This window comes from Populus euphratica, unplaced genomic scaffold (genome assembly GCF_000495115.2).
Source record: "Populus euphratica unplaced genomic scaffold, PopEup_1.0 scaffold427.1, whole genome shotgun sequence".
Lineage (NCBI taxonomy): Eukaryota > Viridiplantae > Streptophyta > Magnoliopsida > Malpighiales > Salicaceae > Populus > Populus euphratica.
In genome coordinates, this window is record NW_011500079.1 from 112,569 (window position 1) to 136,948 (window position 24,380).

Below are 24,380 nucleotides of genomic sequence, written 5' to 3' on the forward strand. Positions count from 1 at the left end.
AGAGCGTCGGGTTTCGACTGCTAGCTTGCTTGAGCTCGCAACATTGCCGATTTAGTTTGGCTGCGGGTCTCTCCTTAATTTGTATCAAGATTTCAACAGTTTTGCCTTCCCCTGTCCTGATTTCAGAAGAACTATTTTAGACCTCATCTTGTTGGAGGACCATTACTGCTATTTACGGGCGCTCTTGCCTCCTGGTTTTCAGGCCCCGATCATTGATTAATCCATCTTTTTTGCCCTCAGTAGGCAGCCTAGTCATGCATGCTTGGTATATTCCTCTTCATCATTTTCTTTAGGCACTTCTGAATTGTTTTTGCCCTTGGCCAAGTCAACTAATCTGCTTGTCAGAAATCAGCACTTGCTCATTTTTGGAAGGTCATTGGCCTTCATGTCTCAGCAAATCCTTCTTTGCTCATCAATTTGTTTAATCAGGCTTAATTAACAGTATTAATTGAAGATCATGCAACAGACCAAGGAAAATGCTCTCTATTTAAGGATAATATCACATTCTTAAAGGTTGGGTGATTTCTTGATCGGTCAATAAAGGTGACGATTCTTAATGAGGGGAATCAAATAAATAGAGAAGCAAAATGAAACAACTGCTTTGAAACACATTTGGCGGCCTGAAATTCAACTGTATTAATTCCTTCGGAGAAGTAGTCATGATGCCTACTTGGGTGTCAGGACTCGGGAGACCTCTTTAGACTCGGATACACCATGTAACCTTTAAATTGTATATCATGTCACCTTTTGCTCCACTGGACTCGAGAAAAGAACGACTCAACTCCCAAGAAGCCTTGTAAACCCCACAAGCCCACAACATACTAGCCTCTAAATTGGACTCAGACTCAAGGTGTCCATGTAGCCCAATAAAACACAACCCTAAGACTCAAAGTTGGATAGTCACATCAGTGCCAGTTCACTTAAAACCGTGTTTACTAGTTGCTTTTTAAAATTAAAACAAATATCAAAATAATATATATATTTTAAAAAAAATTATTTTTGACTTCAACCTATCAAAATAATTCAAAAATATTAAAAAAATAATAATTTAAAGTTAAAAAAACTTTAATTTTTTTAATTAAAAAAACAAATCAAAACTCACTCTCAACTCTCATACACCCCCTAAACTCTAAAATCAATATCCAATGTTTTCCTCTTTTTATCTTTATCTTCATGCAAGTTGACATGGTTCATAACTATATAAGAATTCATGAACCAGCAGGTAAAAGATTCCAATTTTTCTTTGTTCATATTCTTCTCCTTCAACTTCTGATCATCTCTTTCATTACATCACCTTTAAACGCTGACAACAAGCACACTAAACAGCTTTGAGGCTTCCCCACACCTACATTTGAGCTAACATAAGAATCGGATGATCCCTTAAATCCAACAAAGGACTTACTTTGCAAGCATTCATGATTCTCAAGTCCAGCGATCCATTCTCAGCCTTTTAGCCCAATCATCCACTTTGAAAATAACATCATCCTCCGGGGGATTTTCACTAAACCTCATCACCAATCCTTGTGTATCCTGCATTTTTTGCACTACCAAACACTTCAATTCTAAAAGGTAGCTCGTAAAAAGTTTCCATAGCAAAATGGCAATACATTTCAAGCACTTGCATTTTCCACTCTCTAGTCTTTTCTACATTCCCAGATCCATAGGCTTCCACAATGAAAACATCAACTTTAATCATTCTAACAAATCATTTCCAATTCTTCGGTATCACAGCTCAAATTCATACAGAGTGAACGTAACTACAGAACATTGTTACACCATATGCTCATCCAGTAAATCCAACCATCATGTAACATATCAGTAATTAGCATAACCCAAGCCGCCAGGCACATCCATGACGCTAGTCCAAAAAAACAAAAGAAAGATCACCAAGTTCAAACAACAAGCATTCTGCAGTGTCAGCGACATCACTTGACATTCTAGATTCTACAAAGTAAATGTGAAATTCACCACAAAAACACATAACCCGTTGCGTATTCTCATACGCAGGTTCCCTAGATGATAATGGCTAGAAACAGAACAAGAAGACAAATTCAATCAAGTGCCTGTCCTTCTTGCACATATTCATCCAACGAACAAAGACGAGTTTGAAATGGCATTAGCATATTTACTAGATCAAAAACATAGAATCAAACCACACTCAGTTCCATTTTATAAAACTCAAGTTCCCCAGCAATAACAAATATAACAGAATTAGATTTTCCGTCAATGCACCTCATCCTTTTCTTCTTGCAACTCCTTCAAACTTAACCCAGACAGCGCAATTTCTATTGTATAAAAATCCTCTCTTTAAATCTCTATCAAAACTTTGCCCTGAGAATATTAAAAAAAGAAAAAGATAAAGAATATCAGATTTAACCAGAATTAAAAAAATTAATAACACCAACAAAACCTAAGATTACTAAGTAAAATAGGTAGAAAATAGGCAAAGGCACACCTACGTCTGTTTGGAGTAATTGGAAGAAGAAGAAGGACCCCTCTTGTTACGAAACATCATGTAACCGACGGGTAACACCACTCCGATCATCATTATTGCTGCGCCGATTATGTACCTTAACGGACTCGGCGGCTCTACCTCCATGATTCTCCTGTACTGCATCCGCACAGAATCACAATTTGAGATTTTCTAATTTCGAAATGAATTTGTAAGTGATAATAGATCCAGATCCACAATAGGGAGGGAGAGAGACTTACAGGCATTTTCTAATTTATACGATCTGGGTAATTACGCTGATCGTACTTCAACGACTGGAGACTTGCTTGATCGATTGCAGTTTCTTTGAGGATATAGTGAAAAGGAGATGCGAAATTTCAAAGTTTTGCTTACGAGTCAGGAGTTGGGACTCCAACCAGGATCTGAGTTCTGTGCCGTGACTGTGAGTGAGATTGGTGCTGAGAATTGTGTGGGGTTGACCACTTGGATATCACAATGACCACTGAACCGGGTATTACGTGTCAAGATCGTGCAGAATCTCGTCTATAAAGCGATCCACAACTTCTACAAAACGACACCGTCATGATAGACAAAAAGAAAAGTTCTGAAAATGTGAAAGCAACGTGAGCTTCAACCAGCACCACCACACCCCAAAGGGTAAGGGTAAAAAGTAAGCCTTGGGCAGTGCTGCTTTAGCAAAAAATCGTGAATACTTGCCTAAGAGTAGAAGAGATATGAATCTGACACAAAGAAGAGTCCCTCAAGTATTTGGACTTGGAAGAAGCAGCAGCATCAGGTCCTTCAAGTCCATCGATTCGTCCTCTATTACCCGCGGCATCCACGTTTTCCAATGCCCTGTAAGATAGTCAGTCACTCGCCTTTACATTTCTTTATTAGTGAAACAAATAAATATGAATGGCTCTTCGTATTGAATTGATAGATAGATAGATACGTATATCTGTCTTTGTCATGGTTAGGACGCTGTTGGTATTGTTGCGAAGCTATCAGAATGTATCGCTTCCAGAGGTGGAAACATTCTTGGGGCTGATGTTTTCGTCCCTGAAAACAAGAATGTCTTCTATTCTAGAAGGTATTGCATCGAATTTATTACTCCATTTCCTATCTTTTTGTTTGTTATTTTGCTGAATCACAGTCTTTGTGGTTGGATTTGGTTCGTAGAATTTCAAAATCTTATTTTTCTTTTTTTATGCTTTTGCTAATGGGTCTGTGTGTTTAGGGTAGTTGGGAGCAAGTTTGACTTATTAATTGTGCTAGCAAGTGGAGGTGTATTTTGATTTCTGTGCAATGTGGCAGTGAGTTTATTTTTGACCCTGTTAAATGGCCACGGTTGCAAATGGACGAGGACTTTCTCAGGATTTCAAAAATGTTTGATGCAACAAGGTCCGTTGTCCGGGTGCCTAAGCTAGACCCCAAATTCAAGATTGCTGTTCTTGCTTCAAAGCAGGTGCATTTGGTTATATTTTTTTCCGGTTGTTGTTTTTTATGCCATCGATATTAATTTAAACCTGTGTTTGTCTTGCTGCAGGAACACTGCTTGATTGATTTGTTACACTCATGGCAAGATGGAAGACTTCCGGTTGATATAACTCGTGTAATCAGGTGAACTTTTGGGAATGTCACCCTTTTTATTTTACATCTGTCTGGTTTCAAGGATACTAATTATGATTCTTCATGCATTCGTAACAGTAATCATGATAGATTCCCAAACACGCATGTGATTCGATTTCTTGAAAGGAATAGTATTCCTTACCATTATTTGGGCACCAGCAAAGAGAATAACAGAGAAGACGAGATCTTGGATTTGGTTCAGAATACTGATTTTTTAGTTCTTGCCAGGTATATGCAGGTAAATATGATGATAAGGTCCATAGTGCCTCTTCTGCTTACTTCTTGCATGCCAAACTAAAAGAATATATGTAGTTGAGCTAATAGAAGAAATAAGGCTTCCTTTTTTCCATTCAACTCTGAAAGCCAATGGATATTCATAAAGCAAGTCCTGTGATATTTTCCTTGCGTCTGTCTTTTTGGCACCCTCAACCATAATATATTACCTGCATAGTTATGATGCATACGCAGTTGTTGATATAATTGAATCAACTATTGTGACATTTGAATTCACAAAAGTTAATTCTTGCTGCAGTTATTATCTGGTAAGTTTTTGCAGAGATATAGGAAAGATATAATTAACATTCACCATGGCCTTTTGCCATCATTTAAGGGTGGGCATCCATCAAAGCAGGTTAGTTTTCTAACCTTATTCTTATGATAAAGAAGTTATCACATTTTCAACCATTTCAACTTTCCTTCGAGTCCCGTACATGTTTAATTTGCTAGATATTGTTCGCAGGCATTTGATGCGGGTGTGAAATTAATTGGTGCGACAAGTCACTTTGTTACTGAAGAGCTTGATGCAGGGCCTATCATTGAGCAGATGGTAATCATTGTTAGTACACTATGTTCTCATCTAAATTCTGGTAATTTTAGCTGTTTGTACTCAGTGATGAATATTTTATTGTCTCATCAATTTGGGTTTTGTTTCCTTTTTTTTCAAGTTGCTCCATCACTTTCTCTGCCACCACATTATCATTTTTCTTGCCATGTTGCTAAAATGTTCAGATGTAAACTGTATTTCACTTGGTAAAATTTTCCACACACAAATTTATACAATACTGGAACTTCTTGAATTAATCAACAATTGTCAATCAAATATCGATCACCCATTCTACTGAATATAGGTTGCTGGATGCTTGCTTATTTCTAGAATAGAAGGCTATCAAACGCAATCCTAGTTGACAGGTTTCAATATCATGGTGCTCAGGAGAAATAAAGAGTCTACTGTGCATGGAAATGGCCATTTTTTTCCAGGCATCAAACACATACACATCAAGTAGGAACTATGTGTGACTGAAATCTATGAGATGGCTGGATCAAGTTGAATAAGCTGAAGGAGAATATAATAGTCTTTAAAATGTGCTCAACTACAATTGTTTTTTGCTTTTTGTGAGAGATTTCAAAATGAGTGGTAAAGAATCTGATTTTCTTGATTTTGATGTAATTTCTCGTATGGCTGAGGTTGTTCACTCAAGGATTTGTGTGATTCCACACACTTTCCTTGTTTGAAAATCAGGTTCAAGTTTGATTTGTTAGAGTTAACTGGATTTTTGAATCTATGCTGGTGAAGATAAGGGGAAGGATTTGTTCATCAGAATAAATTGTCTCAAACCCTGTTCTATAATCTATCACCATTGCTGTTTGAAGTTCTAATGTTATATGGGGTGTTTCATCACATCTTTCGTAGCATGCTATTGTGATGTTTGGTCCTTGATCTTTATCCACCAGGCATTGCAGGATATCTGTAACTGGTTTTGCCTTCAACTTTCTTACGTTTTTGATATCTTTCTTTACATGTTGCAGGTTGAGAGGGTTTCCCATAGAGATAATATACAAAGTTTTGTGCAGAAATCAGAGAACCTTGAGAAACAATGCCTTGCAAAAGCTATAAAATCATACTGCGAATTGCGTGTTTTGCCTAACGAGGAAAACAGAACTGTTGTATTCTGAGGTGAAGACGAAGGAGAGAAATCTGTTGACAGTGATTACAATCTGTATGCATGTCAAGTTATTCATTTAAATTTTCTAATTAAAATATTGACAACACATAGAAATGATGACTACGTCTACTTCAAACTCAAAAGTCACCCAGTGAAGTTCAAGCCTTCTTTTTCGATTTGACTTGCTGAGATCATCAGACAAGACTGGATTTTTTTTGCCCACCTAAAATAAGTTTATCTTTAGTTTATCACCCGGTATCTATGTGGATAGAACTACTAAACCGCTATTTTATTTTTGTGTTTTGCTGCTTCTGAGGATGTCTCAGTCTCCTCTTGTACATTCTTCCTCCGATAGTAAAGTCTCTTTCCTGATAAAAAAGAAAAAGAAAAAAAGAACCCTCGTTTGTTCCTTTACAGTGTATGCAAGCTAGCTCCTTAGAATTCAGCCCCGTGGTTAACACAGACGGGATGGTTAATAGGCACATGTTTATTCATGGGTGTTTCAATTGAAACTGAAATGCGTTAGATAACTACAGGGGCTGTTATATACTGATTGTTACTTTTGTAGCATGCTAAATTTTGATACCTGGGACTTGTCTGAAATTAAAAGGAAAATTAAGGAAAGAAACTTCTTTGTTTTTTGTCACACAGGTACATGGTTATCTTTCACTTAATTCACTGTAAGAATGAAGATTGTAGAAGATTCTCAACTCTGTCAGCTGTACCTTCTTGACAATCCAAGACGCAACCTGACAAAAACTAAGCTGCCCAACTTTCACATATTTGCGTAAGTTCGTGCACATAGACATGGAAAATTGGTTATGATGTTACAGCACCCTTGCAAGGAGAGCTGTCTCATCTCATTTCATAAATTGGGGACTGCACAGGGGAATCGTGTATGCATTTCATATATTGCATAGGTAAATTGTACATAAGAGGGATTTTCATTTGTAATATCACTAGTATACCATTTTCATACTCTAAGATCATTAAACAAAACTTTCATCTTTCCTGTATTATTGGAGCAATATACAAACATGGATGAAACTATGCGCCATCGTTTATGCTTAAGCATTTCAGAGAGCGGTCAGTTACTTCCACATAACTTACTTGTTGCAGAAGATTTTTTATATCATCAACCCACCTCTGCTTGTGAACTTTGCTTTTACACTTGAACTCATGCAGACCTTGTGCTGTTTTAATGCCGAAATACACTTCTTCAGTACTTTCTCTTTCTTTTATATAACGCCATGCTGTTGTCTCATCACAAACTCCATAAACAACACCTAATAGCAGCAGAAGACATTCAGATCTAAAACTGCAGAAATTGTTGCTCAAGTATTTCGAGATTTGAAAAAAAATAAAATGCTGCGCAAAGTAGATTAAAGAGATGGTAAAGATAAAATGGAACTGGAGAAAGATGGAATAAATGCCAAAGCGACACTGAGGTAAATTCTTACCTTTGTGTTTCTTGGACAAGGCTCCTCCAACGTGTTTGCTTTTGATCTTAATTAGGACCTGGAAAGGTTTATACTGGTGAACAAGGAAGTTTATGACTAATAAACCACTGCTCCAACTTTTCTCCAAGTTAGTATTTACCTGAGATTTCTTGTTGATGTACACGGTGACATGCTTCCATCGCAACGCCCCTGACAATTCCGGTAACAATTATTTAGCGTTAGCATCTAAAATCACTCCACAGCAGTTGCGTTTCTTGGTATTTCTTTATCAAGATTTCTAGCAAAATTCCAAAAGCAACAGAGAGAGGATGGACCTTTCTTTGTGTGTTGCAACAGTTCACCAACACAGGGAGGACCCCGTTCTTCTAATGGACCATTTAAAGAAGTCCAGTGAGGAGTGTTTGCCACCCACCTATCATAAGGACTTATAGCAGCATTCCTTCTTGCTTCTTTTGGTAATCTTGCTTTTAAAGCTGCTTCTCCTCTCAAAGCTGATATAAAAGGATAGATCACATTACTTTGGAAACAATATTAAGCGATAGGAAAAACGTGAATACCAGGAAAAGATTGAGCAATTACCTGTCGCTGCAGCTGCAGTAAGGGTCATTAGATCGCCTGGACTTTGAATATCTACTGCTGATCTCACAACAGTAGCTATACGATCATGATCAGCTCCAGCTGATTCTGCTAATTCTATGCAATGTGATGCGAGGAGTTCTGTAGCTGAGGCCAAAGCCATGTTCATTTTGGAGCTGGAGCCACTAGAATTTCCTGCAGCGGTCACCGCAGCCAAGGCTGCAGCTAGTCCGGCTATAGATACAGTAGAATGCATATGAGCATTTTCGGTGCGTGCTTTGTCTTTCTTCATCACTGCACGACTACTGAATTCCTTGTGGTGGAACCATTTTCCTAATGATCCAGTCCTTGGACTATTAGAGTTTACCACCTTCCCTGACTGCAAAGAAGCAAAATAATTAGATGATAAGAATTGAGTGGATTATGTGCCAAGAAAAGCATTGAATGACTTGATACAGAATTGAGAGTGTTCTGATTCGTAATAGAAAATAATGAGCACATGATGGAGAAAGTGTAAATAACTAAGAGTGGCGGAGAAGATGACTCACTGCTTGTGGTGCCACAATTATCTCTGCAAATGTATCGGGATTCTTTTCGGTGAAAAATTGCTTCTGCTTATGAGCTAGAGCTTTTGAAATTTCTGAAGCAGAGAGACTCCAGGATCTAGACAAGAACTCCATAGGCTCTCTTGGTGTCTTTGGTTGAGGGATTGCTGGCAGTGAAGATGCTGGTTTCATCTCCTGGTCCGCCTCTAAATAATCTAGCAAAGAACTACTTTTAAAAGAAGAATAAAGCCCACTTTCCATTTCTTCTATCTATGTCACAATATTCCAATCAAATTGCAAAGCTTCTCTTTCCTGAGCTCCTTGCAAAGGTCAGAGATCTATCTCATTAAAATTACAATAACTGAAGTTCCCTGCAATATCAGTGAAAGATACCTCTAAGAAGAAGAACTTCCAAATTAGACAATAACGTGCAAGGTTTCAAAGAAAGAGCATTCCTTGCTAAGACCTGAAAGAAGTTGTAAAAGAAATAAAGCAGGCCAAAATATGAAGGTAGAGATCTGCTCTACTAACCTGGCAAGCTCAGAGGCTTTATATACTAGCAAAACGATATTACTCTACCACTCTTCCTTTGGAACTAACTTCTTATATATAGCTTGTAGCTGCAAAAAGGTCAAGAAACTGCAAAATAGGAGGCAAAATAGAGTACAAAAGCACTTTCCAAAACCTAGTGCTTTGAAACCTCAGGAAAATAAGGTCAGGTCTCATGAAAGGGATCAAAAAGACAGAAGTCACGGAACTCGATAGCTAATATAATCCTAGTTTAAAGGACACAAGGAGAACATTATCCTTAATAAACGGGGACTGTTTCTTAAGCACTCATGCAAGAAAGCGCAGGATTCTACAAGGAAACAAGGGATTATATGTATTAAACTCTCTACTTTTTGGGCAGTATGAGTATTAAATGTCGAGTATATTTGCCCAATGAGTGCTAATAAGAGCGCATGGATGGTCTCTCTTATAGGTATTTTGAAACTTGGAATTCTGTGCAATACCAGCCAACTCATGAGCATTGGCTAGACGGTGGGGACAGTTTAGGATTCTCTCTCTTTCATTTAAACAGCCTTGCTCAAAAGCGGACGGTTAAGGTTGGTATCCTTATCTATCACATTTAAATTAATTCCTTCAAGTAACTACGTACTTAGATTGGTGTTCTAAGCTTTTGTTTTTATTTTATTTTTGGATAATTTTTAGTATTTTTTTTAAGAATAAAGATTTGAGTTATTGATTTAACTTTGTTTACCAGATTGGTTAATTTAATAATATAATTAAAAAATAATAACAATAAAAATAAATAAATTAAATTCAATTTGTTTTGATAATGGTTAATTATAAAAAATAAACATTTGAAAATATCATGAAAATATACTTTTTGTAATTTTTTAAGAGGTCTCCATGATCTTATTTTATAATGATACAAAAATTAAATAAGAATGGAATAATCTTATAAAAAAATTAAAAATAATAATTTAATTCCTAAAAAAACAAAATTAATTCAAGAAAAAAACAAAAAAACACTCTACTGAACACAAGAAAAATCTAGTTAAGAAACTAGAATAACTTTATAGAAAAAAAATTAAATAAAATTAATAAATTTATTTTTTAAATCAACTTAACGTTGTAGAGTAGAACTTAGAAAAATATAAATAAATAAAATATGTTCAAATAAACATAACATGACACCTTTTTAATTTGGGTATGGTTGGCTTGAATCCTGAGAAAATAAAAAAGAAAAAAAAGGAGGAGAAGAAAAGGGATGGCCAGCACCAAACCACCCCTTGACCGCTCAATAGGAAGAGCTGAACACGCCGCTTCAGACATCACCGCAAAAATGAGTGTTCGGCAGTTGCAAGATGCCTCGCGCACTGCTTAAATGTGGCGGACTAGCCTATTTGCCTTGACCGTTTAACAGAGTCCCCATATTTATTTTTGTTTTAATTTTACTTTTTTAACACTTAATTATTTTAATTTAGGCCAATTTACTAGGCTCGGCTTGGTTGATCCTCGAATTAACATGCTAGATAGCCAGTCACTCTCGCTATACCTAATTACACAGACCACATACACAGTCTTATAATTGGCCTCTGCTAATCTGTGGTGGCGTTGACACACCGACACAAACGCCAATTTTCATGCTCGTATCAGGTTTCAACATGGAGGGATTATCCCGTACGAAACTCCAGGCTTGCCTTGTACTCAACGTGTTCTTTCCTTGTCATGCACACATACATGCACGGCCTCACTTGCCGACTAGATCATCGAAGGTCCTCTATCAGCCAAAAGATATCGACTTCACTGAGATTTCAAATTTTGGGATGGGATGGCGCATCTCATGAAAAGTGTTCACCCTTTTCCTTATCTTCAAGAGCTGCAAAGAGGGCCCCTAGTCTGCATTATACACATGCGCAGGGTGGCCCATCGTGATAAATGATTTGACCAGGCCAGTCTGGTACGCCTCTAATTTTCAACTCATAATTACATGGGAGTTCTTTGTTGCTTTTTTTTATTTATTTACATGGAGTGTTCGGGTCAGCTTGCGCACATTATGATTAATTTTTATGGCCTATTGAATACCCTGCAAATCCAGTAAACATGTAAAGAATCACGGGGTGACAGACGTGCATACCAGGACTCAAACTCAGATGCAGTGAAAGAAGACAAACCCCTTTCACCACTAGATCAAGCTTTTTATTGTCTTTTTTATTGGTATGGTACATGGCCATTGCTAACACAGTGTAGAAGGAGCGTTTGAGCATGTCCTTGTCGATATTGGATTTTCAGTTATCTTTTCTCTATTCTTCTTCTTAGTAACTCCCAAAAATTATCTAACTTTAGCTTTGTTGGAAACACTGTTCTATACGCGGATTTGAATTTCCTCACTATCTTTTGGACAACTAGCAGCTTTAATCATTAGAGCAGTATTTTTATGAAAGGTGTTTTTTAAAATATTTTTTTATTTTAATATTAGTATATTAAAATTATTAAAAATTATTAATTTAATATTTTTTTCACTTGAAACACACTTTTGAAATAAATCCAAAAGTATCACACCCTAAAACAATAACAATAATATCAAATAAAAAAGAAGTATGTGTAAATTAATTTGAGAACACATAAAAAAATTAGCAAAGAATTCATAGGTTTTTCTGCAATATGTAAATAGATGTCATTATAGCTTTGTAACCCCTTTTTTTCTAACCATTTGGTTATATTTTCAAAAATAAAAAAAAATTAAGAAAAAAAAGATTATGGAGTAAAATAATGATTAAGAGAAAAAAGGGACCAAAATAAAAATAAGAGTTTAAATCCTTCTCTAAATCAACATGAATAGGACTTAAAAAAAAATAAAATAAAAAAAGAAAATCCAACTGAAAAAAGAAAAAGAAAAGAAACTTTTTTTTCCCACATACATAACCCTAATCTTTATGGTTTCCACTTCTTTTGACCAAGTTGTACTGTCACTTAATCACACCAATAGCTGATAGCTTTATCATTGGTAAATAAATAGTGGCATAACACGACAACAATACCCCTTAAAAGACCACAATTGTTTTTACATATCTCTTTGTCAGACAATTATGCAACAACTTTTTTTATTTATATGTGACCACCATCTTATCTTTTTCCTTCAACAACCATCAACAACCCTAATCTCCCACTCATCCACTACCCTTGATTTCCTTTCCAATCATATTCTTTTTTCTTATAAACCTAACAAAAAAATCCAAGAAAAGACAACTCGAAAACATACCTAAATAACCTATAAATCATAGAATCATTAAACCCTAAAAACCCAACATTTTTTTTTGTCGTTTTATAGGTTTTAGCATTGTGTTTGTATAACACGCATTGCTCATAAATTCCAGCAACTCTCTAGCGCGTGAGGTGTGTAGTAACTCTATAACGAGTACTTCTTTGTTTTAACATATAAAAAATGTAAAACTTTCCAAGAAAAATGTGTTCTTAATGCAATTCATTTATCAATTCAAGGCAATTTTGTTATTTCTAACATTTTTGGTTATCATTTAAATGACATTTCATCATAATTCAATTTTAAACCCAGTTTTAATCACTTTTTTTAATATTATTGAAAAATAGAGAAAAATGAAAAAATATTAAAAATTTCAATGAAAATGCATTCTTGATGTAATTTAGCCAATTCAAAGTTATTTTGTAATTTTTGACCTTTTTGATAAGTTTTCATTGTAACTCATTGTTTACCAATGTTTCAACCACTTTTCTTGTTATTTTATAAATTATAAAAAAATACAAAAATTTTCAAGAAAATTGCGTTCTCAATGCAATTAAACCATTTTACTACTCTTAACCTTTTTTTAATCATTTTCATGTTAATGAATTTACAAATGTTAACATATCAAGAAAGAGGATTTTGATAGAGAAAATAACATTCTTTTTTTTCATGTCTACAAAAAAATTGAGAAACCTTTCCTTTTATTCTTTTATGCTCTTTTCACTCAATCAAATAAGCCCTAAAACTTTAAGATACAACCTCTTAGCCTTATTTTTATTGTCGATATTACCAAAAAAAAAATACTAAGAATAAACCTTGTACATGCTGCCATTTTTGTTTATCATTGCAAACTTGACACATACATATAAAAAATGCATCTTTACACCCTCTTTTTTATGTTTCACATCATACAAGGAAATGAATACTTACACCTATTGTTTTGTTACAAGAAAAAGCCATAGAATAATAACCCTTATGTCCTATTTTGCAACTGCAAGATTAAGCCAAAATAAAACCATGTTGTACTTTATTATATCTAAAAGAAAACCCATTAATTTTTATTATGATTAAAAATATTAATATTAAAAATAATATTATTTTTTTAATATTTTAATTTTTATTATAATTAAAAATCTAAGCATGTCCACACCAAATTGGGCTGGACTCGCCCACGCCCAACTTGGAGCACGCAACCACACCCACACCCAAGTTAGGCTGGACGCTTCCACGCCCAACTCCAAGTTGGGTCTAAATGCGTGCTAGCCCAAAATCATGTTGAGCATGGACGCGACCAAAGTTGAGCATTGACATGTTCACGTCCAACCCTAAGTTGGGCTGAATGCATCCATACCTACCTCTAAGTTGGATTTGAATGTGTCTGCGCTTACCTATATGTATTAATATAATAATGTATTATAAATATTTTTTTTTATATATAATTCAAAGTGTTCAAATGAAAAATAGTATTATTTATGTTATAAATATTATTATTTTTATTATAATTAATATGATTAATAAAATAATTAATATTTTTTTTTTAAATTATTATTATTATTAAAAAAATATTATTTTTTATATTATAATATTTTTTATAAAAACAAAAAGGAAGTCCGACGTGTAGCGTGGTATCCAACTAATAAAACCTAGAAAAGGATACGGAGGTTGGATCAAGAGTTTGTCATGTAGCGCCGAGCCTTTAAGCTTTGTTGCTATTTCAAAGCCATGACCAAGCACGGCGACCTCATTTGTGTAGAACATCAATAAAGATCCACAAGTTAGAGCTATCATAGAATGAAACATGCATGACGGAGAACCCAGATGATCCCATTTAACTAAGCACAAAAGAGGACTCATTTCCCCTCCCCTTTCTTTACCTCTGTATAGAACAATGGCTCAACACGACAAGGCAACGCTTTTAAGCCATAACTCTCGATGGACAATACAAGAGAAGAGTAACATGAAACCTCTTAAAAATACGGTTTGTTTAGAAATGTGAACGCGATGTGATTTAAAATGTATTTTATTTAAAAATATATTAAAATAATTTATTTTTTTTATTTTTTTTAAATTATATTTGATTTCAGCATATCAAAAACAATATGAAAATATATAAAAAAAAATTAAAAAATATAATTTAAACCACATTCTTAAACTACTGATTTGCCAACCGAGGTAGCCACTACCAATTTTTGATGGATCAATTGGAGGACGAGAATAAATTTTTATACCTGGATTTATCACAACCCAAGAAGTCCATCTAGGCATTGGAAACCACAATTACTCCTTCTGTGCATCTTTAGTTGCAGAGGTAAGAATAATTTCTTTTAAACAAAAATTTTAAAACCAGAACTCTATGGAGTATGGACAGTAATCTATAAGCTTTAATTTTGAATTTTTTTTTATAACTAATTGTTTTTATACTCGGATAAAGTGTTGGGGTAAAAATTAAATATAAAAAAATTAATTAAGTAAATGTTTGGTATTATAGCTGCAAACGAGTTTCACCCGCAATCACAATTTTTAACATTTGATAATGCTTCTACCACAATTTTTCAATGATAGGTCCCATCATTACCTATAGTGCGACCACAAGTTATAAAAAACAGCTTTTTGCTGCTTCTTGCGATGGGAAAATGGATGAATAGTAGAGCATGTCTCCATTGTTAATCCATTTTTTTCAATGAATAATGGAGCATGCTTCATTATTGCGGTCGGACTGGTCTGGTTCAAAGCTAAAAATATATTGAATCGGGTTCGACCCAATAAAATAAAAAATAATTTTTATTTATGATTGTATTTTATTCAAAAAAACTAGTGTTAAACATTATTTAATGACTATATAAATTAGACGAAAATTGCTTGATGACGCCGCATTTACAGAATTTGATCACAATCTCAATTTTGTTCCTGATTATATTTTACCTGATATTGTTGCGCTCTTAAAACATTTGTGAAAACTGTAGTCCTTGTCGGATATATTTCATACATGATAGAATTGTGAATAGTTTAATTGAACAATAAAAAATATTTTATATAAAGTATTATTTATTTCATGATATAATGGTAATAGTTAAATCTACAATATTTAAATTAAAAACCATCAATATTAATATATATTTTTTAAATTATTTTATAACCTCAATTTCAAAAGTATTTTTAACCAAACACAATAAACTATTTTTTGTTCAACCTTAATTTTAACTATAATTTTAACCAAACACCTATTTTTTCAAACCAATATCTGTTAAAAGTACTTTTTATAAAATAACTTTTTTCAAATTACCACTACAACAGCTATCGCAATGCTAAACATGTTTAAAACAATAATAAACTAAAAAAGAAATTATTACTTATATCCTGAAAAATTTAGGATATAATCCTAGTTAACAGTGAAGTAGCTAAAAGTTTTTTTTTAAAATCTAATCCTTTTATAGAATAAGTAGATGAGATTAATTTTGAAATTATTGTAAACTGTCAAGTTAAAAGAAATTGGACTTAAATATAAAATACAGAAAAAATATATGTTTAATTTTAAATTCTTAACAATTTTTATTTTTTAATTTTCATGGTCTTTATCCTTGAAAAATGAGAGACAAAGTCATCTAAAATACAAAATTATTGGTCTGATTTTCTTTTTGCAATGAAACTAATTATTTTTTGAGGAAACAATATCCATTTAACAAGAAAACTCAATAATGATGAGTTTTTTTTATAAACATGTTTGAAAATAGAGATCAAGATTCGTTTTAATTTTTTGTTTTGATATAAAAAATCTTTAGATGATTTTGGTGTGTTTTCAAGTTGATATTTATGGAGGTTTTCATAATATTTATTATGTGGTTTTGGGTGAAAAAAGGTTCTCAATCTCCCCACTTTATTTTTCAGCACCATAGCAGTAAATGAATTCTAGGTTAGGTGACCCGTGGCTTATATATTTTCTTTTATAAAAGAAAAGTATATAAATAAATATGGCCTCGACGCATAGGCCTACCACAAGCGACATGCTTGAGTATTTTTTTATTATTATTATTGGTGCACTGGTAATCTAGACCCACGTGTACAATTTATTTATTTTTATTTAATATTTATTTATTTATTAATTTTATTTTTTTATACTTTGTTATTATTTTTATTTTTTTATTATATAATTAACTAAAAAAATTATTAAACCTGTTAAAATTATCAAAATTTTTATTAAAATTTATTATTCAGGTTATAAGTTTGATAAATCTAAAGTAACTCAGGTTAATTCCAAACATTATTATTTTAATATTTTTTTTAAAAAATATCATATTAATATATTTTTTTAAAAGCCATATCTCTTATTACTGATCATCTATATTTTATTTGGATCTAATATTAATTTTTTAAAAATTGTTTTATCAATTCAAGTCAACTTTAATATAATTTAATTTAAAACTTTAAATTAAACAAAAAATCAAGTTGAAAACTTTTAAATTTAACTTATTAGAACAAATTTAATAATAACATTAAAAAATTTTCTGCCATTGAAATATTTTATTTCTATAACCTATTCATAACTATAGATAAACTATGATGCCAATTTGACCCTAATGTATTGGAATGGATAGAAATCTTATGGATAATTTGTATTAAGGTTTGGTTTCAAGTCAAGTATAGAAACAGCTCCCGTGTACCAAAACCTGATCTAAAAACTTAATAATATTTTTAAAGTTTGAAAAATTATATTTATGTTATATTTATTTTATAGTAGTCACAGGAAACTATTTTTTTAAAATGTTTTTGTATTTATTTATTATTATAAAAGACACTTTCTAATTAAAAAAAATTTGATTTAATTTTTAAAAAAGTATTTTTCTGAAAAACTTGGAGGGAAAATACTTTTTAAAAATTATAAAAAATTTAGAAACGTCATATTATTTGCTAATTATATCAAATTTGGTCCTTAAACTTTTAATTGCAATATATATTTTGTTTTGAATATTTATTTTTCAATTTTATCTCTTAAAATTTAATTTTTATATTAATTTTAGTCTTTGTTTTTATAATTGTTATTTGTTTTTTCTCTATTATTTTTTTATTAAAATTTTTTATCTATCAAATTTGATTCTCAATCTTTATTTCTCTAAAATTTACTTTTAAAAAAAATAAATTCAGCTACAAACAGTTTCTTATTACATTACAGAAAGGTATAACAGAAAGTTCAGAAATTCTCTCCCACTTCTCCTCGAAGCAGAGACAAACGGGGCACTATCATACTCTCTTCTCTGCCGGCTCACAGTCCCTCCATGAATAACTGACACCACAGACAGAGACAGCCCTTTGTTTAACGGCAGAGATTGTCTCTCTCAATTGTAAAAGAATAATAAAGCTCCTTCCTGTATCGTTTGCCTTCGATTGTAGTGAGGGGATTTCCTACTTGGGGAGATTTTTTACAAGTTATAACTTTGAATTTCACGTGAAGCTCAAAGTCACTGTGTAATGGGGTAACTTTCAAGGTACATTCAATTACTTATTTAATTATTATTGGAATTGAGAGTCGATGTTTTCTGGCATCTCAAAGTTAGATGGAAGGAAGAAGAAGAGGAAGAGATGCCATGAATTTTGACCGACGGCAATGTAAAATAGGGTTTTATTGAAATGACAAGCGTGAACAACAGAGAAGCTCATGAATTCTCATTCCAGCACCGAGCAGCGCAAAGAAACAAACTACCACAAAACCAAGATCAATTGGTCTTCTTATCCATGTTTTTGACGAGCTGCTTCATTTGAAACCTCCAAATTAAAAAATATGCCAAACCTAACCCTATTAACACATACACCCACATTTTCTCATCTTCATTCTCCTTCTCAGATCTCACCTCCTCTATGCCAAACCATTCCCTCCCTCCATTCCCCGTTATACCTTCCAACACACTCCCATACAACACGTACGCCCTATCCTCTCTTCCCACTACAACTGATGTAGCAAACTTCTCCACATCAAGGTCAGTTTTATCATAAACCACTCCCTCTCCCCAGCTGTCGTCACTCTTCAAAAAACACAGCTTCTCATGCGACACAACCAAAACGACACCGTCTCCCCTTATCGCAATCCCATCAGCCACCGGCAAATCCTCGCCCAACAAAACATTCTGTGCCGTCCCGTCGTGAGCATCGACTTTGAACAACTTGCCCGTGTTTGATTGCACCACCAGCAAATAACCCTTGCTAACGTAAGCGATCCCATTCAGCCCGCAGAAACTATACGGGGCGTCGCGGTCCACCGGGAACTGCGTGAAAAGCGGAGATCTCGAGAAAATCGAGGCTTCCCCTTCAGGGTTAACTTTCCATATGAAGTTTCCCTCCGGGTATCCTAGCGAGTTGGTGACGTAAGCGTTGCCTTCCAAATCGACGGTCACGGCGTTGGCGACGGGGCGGCGGTTGTCATCGGAGGGGGTAGATGGGAGGAGGGAGAGGAAGAGCCGTTGACGCGAGGGGAGGTCGTAAGCGGCGAGGGCGTTGAATGGAGGGAGGGGAGGGTCGGAGTGGATGGCAGCTAGGAGGCGGTTGTTGAGTTTATCAACAGCGAGACCGAGGATGGTGGTGTTAGGAGGGAGGGAGGGGTCGGAGATGAGGGTTTCGATAACGCCGGCGTCGGAGACGGAGTGAAGAGTGCGGTGGTGGAGAGAGCCGACGATGAAGTGTTGGGCGGATGGGTCGTAGGCAAGGCCTTCAGGGTAGAGGTTGGGAGATCGGAAATTGATGACGTGTGGCTTTTTTGCTAATGAAGAGATGGGAACCACAATGAAAAAGAGTAGGAGTTGGAGGGTTATGATAGACGACGAGGATGACATGGATTTTTTTTTTTTTAGAGCTTTGGGCTTAGCTTGCACGTTCTAACCTGCATGTGGGTGATTTTTATAGGGTTTCGTGACTTGGGTAGGGGGAATTCTTTTTCAGAATTTGTTTAATAATCTGTGTTTGATTTTCTTGTCAAAGGGGTTTTGGTTTGGATTTTTGTTTATGGTCGTAGTTCACACAACTTTGACAGATTTTTTTAAAGTGATTTGTATTTAAAAATATTAAAAAATTTAATTTAAAGTAAAAAAAAATTAGTTTAAAGAAAAAAAAATGTTGAGATTACGAAGTGATATCCACGATTGACAGGTTTTTGTTGTCTTCTCACAGGATGCCTCTTCTTCTTCTTCTCCTGTACTTCGATGAAGAAGCTACATAGAAGAACAGTAAAGGAGAGATAAGGAATCCTTTTGGTACGCTGTTTAACCTGTTTTCTCAAAAAATTAAAATTTTTTTTGGTTAAAATTTAATATAATTTATATATTTTAAATCGTTTTGAAAAGTCAAGACTTACATAATAGCTTAACTAATGTTCATCCATGACTTCCTGACTTGTAACAAGTTGACTCTTCTCAATAGAAAGCTGGGCTGCAACTCAATAGCCACTGAAATCAACCCTTCTTGCCAATCCACTGCAGGAGCTTTTTCACCTTTTGCTCGAATTGCAGACAAGAAGTTAAGGTGTTCCAAATAGCTAGATCCATGATGCATCTGGAAAACAAGTTCATGCAGAATCACACTTAAAAGGAAGCCTAACTGTATTCGCAAATATACACAATCCAACTCCAATATACTTGAAGACAACTCACTTAACTCGACCATCCTCAGCTTTCAATGTCTGTACAGTATCTCTCCCTGCCATACGAGTACCAAAATGCATGATACTCTCTGGAACAAAGGCACGGTTTGAACAAAATGTGTGAAAGGACATGCATACATGCCCAAGAATGGAGCAGCATACTGGGAAAATCAGTAAATGGAACTATTGGATGTTAAAATCAAAACGACAGTACAATTGGATGTTTCATTTAAATTGGAATCATCCGAGCAATACAAAGCAGCAAAGGAGGGGACTGCCTATATAAGAGGGAGATGGCAAATGCAATCAAAGATGAAGCGGGCTCAGCATTCACTAACATGGGGGACTAACTTTCCTACACCACAAACAGATACTTCTCGCTCGTTTTTACTGCCTTAAGCAAACATGCAAAGGTCAAGCATCCCTCGCGAGCCATTGTCAAACTCAAAAATAACATGCATTGTCAATTATATCTGGCACCTGAACCAGAAAGCAAGGTTGTCAATGGAACACGGTTATTTACGGCTCATGCAAGGAAAGATTAAGCACTGCAGAGCTCGCTCAAACTATCAAAAATCACCAACTTTAAAAGCAAAAGGCTGTGTCTGAATTCCATCCAGCTTTTACTCAAAACATAGACGGAACCCTCAATTCAACTAGATATAACTAGTTTACTGGCATCTGAGAATTGAAAATGAGAGACCATTGCTAGCAATAATTTTAAACATTGACAGGTACTTGAAAACAACGATGTCATGTTGATGAGTAATCGTGCCCTGGATGATTTCGAAAGTCGAAACACTGGAGAGAGCAGCCCGCACAATTGCCTGGGTCACATCTTACTGTTTCAAGACACATACATGCAATTTTGTTGGTGTTTGGGTTTGTGCGTGCTCTGAAGGTCGTTCAAAAAAGGTGCAACACTGATAAGGAACCACAGGATAATGAAGCGTTGCAGCCAAATCAAGAACTGCGGGAAGATGAAGAGATACAGCCACATCAAACAAATCAAGTCCATTCCGAAACCAGCCATCATTAATGAAGTGTTCAGAAACTTTGAATTTAATCATTAAAGCCTGCTAAAATTAATATAGTTAATCTGGTCATCGACCGAATCTAGACAATCTATCTTTATTCATGCATTTTAATGTTATCTAGATTTTAATGGCTAATTGCTATACTTAGTTCGCTGTAATCACAGAAGAGGATATATTCTTTTTGCTAAAACTTATTCCGTTCAGAATTCCTGTCAAGTTTTGGTCTAATCTTCGTCTTGTTGAACGATATCAACAATCTTCGTCTTCGTGAATGAAATCACGATCCATCCGTGTCTTGTGCTGCGTCAAACACCCCCTCTTCAATCTGGTCGAGCTGTGATTGTAGATTCAAAGAGCGTCGGGTTTCGACTGCTAGCTTGCTTGAGCTCGCAACATTGCCGATTTAGTTTGGCTGCGGGTCTCTCCTTAATTTGTATCAAGATTTCAACAGTTTTGCCTTCCCCTGTCCTGATTTCAGAAGAACTATTTTAGACCTCATCTTGTTGGAGGACCATTACTGCTATTTACGGGCGCTCTTGCCTCCTGGTTTTCAGGCCCCGATCATTGATTAATCCATCTTTTTTGCCCTCAGTAGGCAGCCTAGTCATGCATGCTTGGTATATTCCTCTTCATCATTTTCTTTAGGCACTTCTGAATTGTTTTTGCCCTTGGCCAAGTCAACTAATCTGCTTGTCAGAAATCAGCACTTGCTCATTTTTGGAAGGTCATTGGCCTTCATGTCTCAGCAAATCCTTCTTTGCTCATCAATTTGTTTAATCAGGCTTAATTAACAGTATTAATTGAAGATCATGCAACAGACCAAGGAAAATGCTCTCTATTTAAGGATAATATCACATTCTTAAAGGTTGGGTGATTTCTTGATCGGTCAATAAAGGTGACGATTCTTAATGAGGGGAATCAAATAAATAGAGAAGCAAAATGAAACAACTGCTTTGAAACACATTTGGCGGCCTGAAATTCAACTGTATTAATTCCTTCGGAGAAGTAGTCATGATGCCTACTTGGGTGTCAGGACTCGGGAGACCTCTTTAGACTCGGATACACCATGTAACCTTTAAATTGTATATCATGTCACCTTTTGCTCCACTGGACTCGAGAAAAGAACGACTCAACTCCCAAGAAGCCTTGTAAACCCCACAAGCCCACAACATACTAGCCTCTAAATTGGACTCAGACTCAAGGTGTCCATGTAGCCCAATAAAACACAACCCTAAGACTCAAAGTTGGATAGTCACATCAGTGCCAGTTCACTTAAAACCGTGTTTACTAGTTGCTTTTTAAAATTAAAACAAATATCAAAATAATATATATATTTTAAAAAAAATTATTTTTGACTTCAACCTATCAAAATAATTCAAAAATATTAAAAAAATAATAATTTAAAGTTAAAAAAACTTTAATTTTTTTAATTAAAAAAACAAATCAAAACTCACTCTCAACTCTCATACACCCCCTAAACTCTAAAATCAATATCCAATGTTTTCCTCTTTTTATCTTTATCTTCATGCAAGTTGACATGGTTCATAACTATATAAGAATTCATGAACCAGCAGGTAAAAGATTCCAATTTTTCTTTGTTCATATTCTTCTCCTTCAACTTCTGATCATCTCTTTCATTACATCACCTTTAAACGCTGACAACAAGCACACTAAACAGCTTTGAGGCTTCCCCACACCTACATTTGAGCTAACATAAGAATCGGATGATCCCTTAAATCCAACAAAGGACTTACTTTGCAAGCATTCATGATTCTCAAGTCCAGCGATCCATTCTCAGCCTTTTAGCCCAATCATCCACTTTGAAAATAACATCATCCTCCGGGGGATTTTCACTAAACCTCATCACCAATCCTTGTGTATCCTGCATTTTTTGCACTACCAAACACTTCAATTCTAAAAGGTAGCTCGTAAAAAGTTTCCATAGCAAAATGGCAATACATTTCAAGCACTTGCATTTTCCACTCTCTAGTCTTTTCTACATTCCCAGATCCATAGGCTTCCACAATGAAAACATCAACTTTAATCATTCTAACAAATCATTTCCAATTCTTCGGTATCACAGCTCAAATTCATACAGAGTGAACGTAACTACAGAACATTGTTACACCATATGCTCATCCAGTAAATCCAACCATCATGTAACATATCAGTAATTAGCATAACCCAAGCCGCCAGGCACATCCATGACGCTAGTCCAAAAAAACAAAAGAAAGATCACCAAGTTCAAACAACAAGCATTCTGCAGTGTCAGCGACATCACTTGACATTCTAGATTCTACAAAGTAAATGTGAAATTCACCACAAAAACACATAACCCGTTGCGTATTCTCATACGCAGGTTCCCTAGATGATAATGGCTAGAAACAGAACAAGAAGACAAATTCAATCAAGTGCCTGTCCTTCTTGCACATATTCATCCAACGAACAAAGACGAGTTTGAAATGGCATTAGCATATTTACTAGATCAAAAACATAGAATCAAACCACACTCAGTTCCATTTTATAAAACTCAAGTTCCCCAGCAATAACAAATATAACAGAATTAGATTTTCCGTCAATGCACCTCATCCTTTTCTTCTTGCAACTCCTTCAAACTTAACCCAGACAGCGCAATTTCTATTGTATAAAAATCCTCTCTTTAAATCTCTATCAAAACTTTGCCCTGAGAATATTAAAAAAAGAAAAAGATAAAGAATATCAGATTTAACCAGAATTAAAAAAATTAATAACACCAACAAAACCTAAGATTACTAAGTAAAATAGGTAGAAAATAGGCAAAGGCACACCTACGTCTGTTTGGAGTAATTGGAAGAAGAAGAAGGACCCCTCTTGTTACGAAACATCATGTAACCGACGGGTAACACCACTCCGATCATCATTATTGCTGCGCCGATTATGTACCTTAACGGACTCGGCGGCTCTACCTCCATGATTCTCCTGTACTGCATCCGCACAGAATCACAATTTGAGATTTTCTAATTTCGAAATGAATTTGTAAGTGATAATAGATCCAGATCCACAATAGGGAGGGAGAGAGACTTACAGGCATTTTCTAATTTATACGATCTGGGTAATTACGCTGATCGTACTTCAACGACTGGAGACTTGCTTGATCGATTGCAGTTTCTTTGAGGATATAGTGAAAAGGAGATGCGAAATTTCAAAGTTTTGCTTACGAGTCAGGAGTTGGGACTCCAACCAGGATCTGAGTTCTGTGCCGTGACTGTGAGTGAGATTGGTGCTGAGAATTGTGTGGGGTTGACCACTTGGATATCACAATGACCACTGAACCGGGTATTACGTGTCAAGATCGTGCAGAATCTCGTC

General features: G+C 34.9%; 3 protein-coding genes and 2 long non-coding RNA genes across 12 annotated transcripts; 1 reads left to right on the top strand and 4 right to left on the bottom strand.

Annotated features, from left to right (window-relative positions):
* Window positions 1-1,891: 1,891 nt before the first annotated feature.
* LOC105108735 (uncharacterized) lies at window positions 1,892-2,972 on the bottom strand. Of its 2 annotated transcripts, none has more exons than XR_839111.1 (3): window positions 2,713-2,972; window positions 2,456-2,611; window positions 1,892-2,331 (listed from the first exon to the last, which is right to left on the bottom strand). It is a non-coding gene; the product is annotated as an uncharacterized LOC105108735 (long non-coding RNA). The 2 variants fall into 2 exon arrangements; XR_839112.1 differs by having other exon boundaries at window positions 2,460-2,611; window positions 2,713-2,971.
* Window positions 2,973-3,059: 87 nt separating this feature from the next.
* LOC105108733 (formyltetrahydrofolate deformylase 1, mitochondrial-like) lies at window positions 3,060-6,763 on the top strand. 6 transcript variants are annotated; one of them, XM_011003161.1, is made up of 9 exons: window positions 3,063-3,309; window positions 3,430-3,542; window positions 3,767-3,917; window positions 3,999-4,072; window positions 4,160-4,319; window positions 4,614-4,712; window positions 4,821-4,916; window positions 5,888-6,082; window positions 6,676-6,727. In XM_011003161.1, exons 1-8 carry the CDS (start codon window positions 3,187-3,189, stop codon window positions 6,032-6,034), a joined length of 963 nt encoding a protein of 320 aa, XP_011001463.1. In that variant the 5' UTR covers window positions 3,063-3,186; the 3' UTR covers window positions 6,035-6,082; window positions 6,676-6,727. The 6 variants fall into 6 exon arrangements, with proteins under 6 accessions (XP_011001460.1, XP_011001463.1, XP_011001462.1 ...); XM_011003160.1 differs by having other exon boundaries at window positions 3,064-3,309; window positions 5,888-6,078; window positions 6,676-6,763; XM_011003159.1 differs by lacking the exon at window positions 6,676-6,727 and having other exon boundaries at window positions 3,064-3,309; window positions 5,888-6,205.
* Window positions 6,764-6,846: 83 nt separating this feature from the next.
* Window positions 6,847-9,575, bottom strand: LOC105108736 (uncharacterized). Its single transcript, XM_011003165.1, has 7 exons — window positions 9,137-9,575; window positions 8,609-8,976; window positions 8,064-8,439; window positions 7,799-7,975; window positions 7,624-7,673; window positions 7,485-7,542; window positions 6,847-7,310 (listed from the first exon to the last, which is right to left on the bottom strand). The coding sequence occupies exons 2-7, from the start codon at window positions 8,864-8,866 to the stop codon at window positions 7,072-7,074; spliced, it is 1,158 nt and encodes a 385-aa protein (XP_011001467.1). The 5' UTR covers window positions 8,867-8,976; window positions 9,137-9,575; the 3' UTR covers window positions 6,847-7,071.
* Window positions 9,576-17,958: 8,383 nt separating this feature from the next.
* On the bottom strand, window positions 17,959-19,378 carry LOC105108737 (uncharacterized). The gene has a single exon (XM_011003166.1). The coding sequence runs from the start codon at window positions 19,190-19,192 to the stop codon at window positions 18,083-18,085; it is 1,110 nt and encodes a 369-aa protein (XP_011001468.1). The 5' UTR covers window positions 19,193-19,378; the 3' UTR covers window positions 17,959-18,082.
* Window positions 19,379-23,275: 3,897 nt separating this feature from the next.
* On the bottom strand, window positions 23,276-24,356 carry LOC105108739 (uncharacterized). Of its 2 annotated transcripts, none has more exons than XR_839114.1 (3): window positions 24,097-24,356; window positions 23,840-23,995; window positions 23,276-23,715 (listed from the first exon to the last, which is right to left on the bottom strand). It is a non-coding gene; the product is annotated as an uncharacterized LOC105108739 (long non-coding RNA). The 2 variants fall into 2 exon arrangements; XR_839115.1 differs by having other exon boundaries at window positions 23,844-23,995; window positions 24,097-24,355.
* Window positions 24,357-24,380: the final 24 nt, after the last annotated feature.

What these genes read in the sequence shown, in the direction of transcription:
- LOC105108733 (XM_011003158.1), top strand. Translation starts at nt 3,187, where the DNA reads ATGAATCTGACACAAAGAAGAGTCCCTCAAGTATTTGGACTTGGAAGA. An exon ending in TCCACGTTTTCCAATGCCCT is followed by an intron (nt 3,310 to 3,429) that starts GTAAGATAGTCA and finishes TGTCATGGTTAG; the next exon opens with GACGCTGTTGGTATTGTTGC. An exon ending in GATATAACTCGTGTAATCAG is followed by an intron (nt 4,073 to 4,159) that starts GTGAACTTTTGG and finishes CATTCGTAACAG; the next exon opens with TAATCATGATAGATTCCCAA.
- LOC105108736 (XM_011003165.1), bottom strand. Translation starts at nt 8,866, where the DNA reads ATGGAAAGTGGGCTTTATTCTTCTTTTAAAAGTAGTTCTTTGCTAGAT. An exon ending in TACTGCAGCTGCAGCGACAG is followed by an intron (nt 7,976 to 8,063) that starts GTAATTGCTCAA and finishes CTTTTATATCAG; the next exon opens with CTTTGAGAGGAGAAGCAGCT. An exon ending in GTTGCAACACACAAAGAAAG is followed by an intron (nt 7,674 to 7,798) that starts GTCCATCCTCTC and finishes CGGAATTGTCAG; the next exon opens with GGGCGTTGCGATGGAAGCAT.
- LOC105108737 (XM_011003166.1), bottom strand. Translation starts at nt 19,192, where the DNA reads ATGTCATCCTCGTCGTCTATCATAACCCTCCAACTCCTACTCTTTTTC.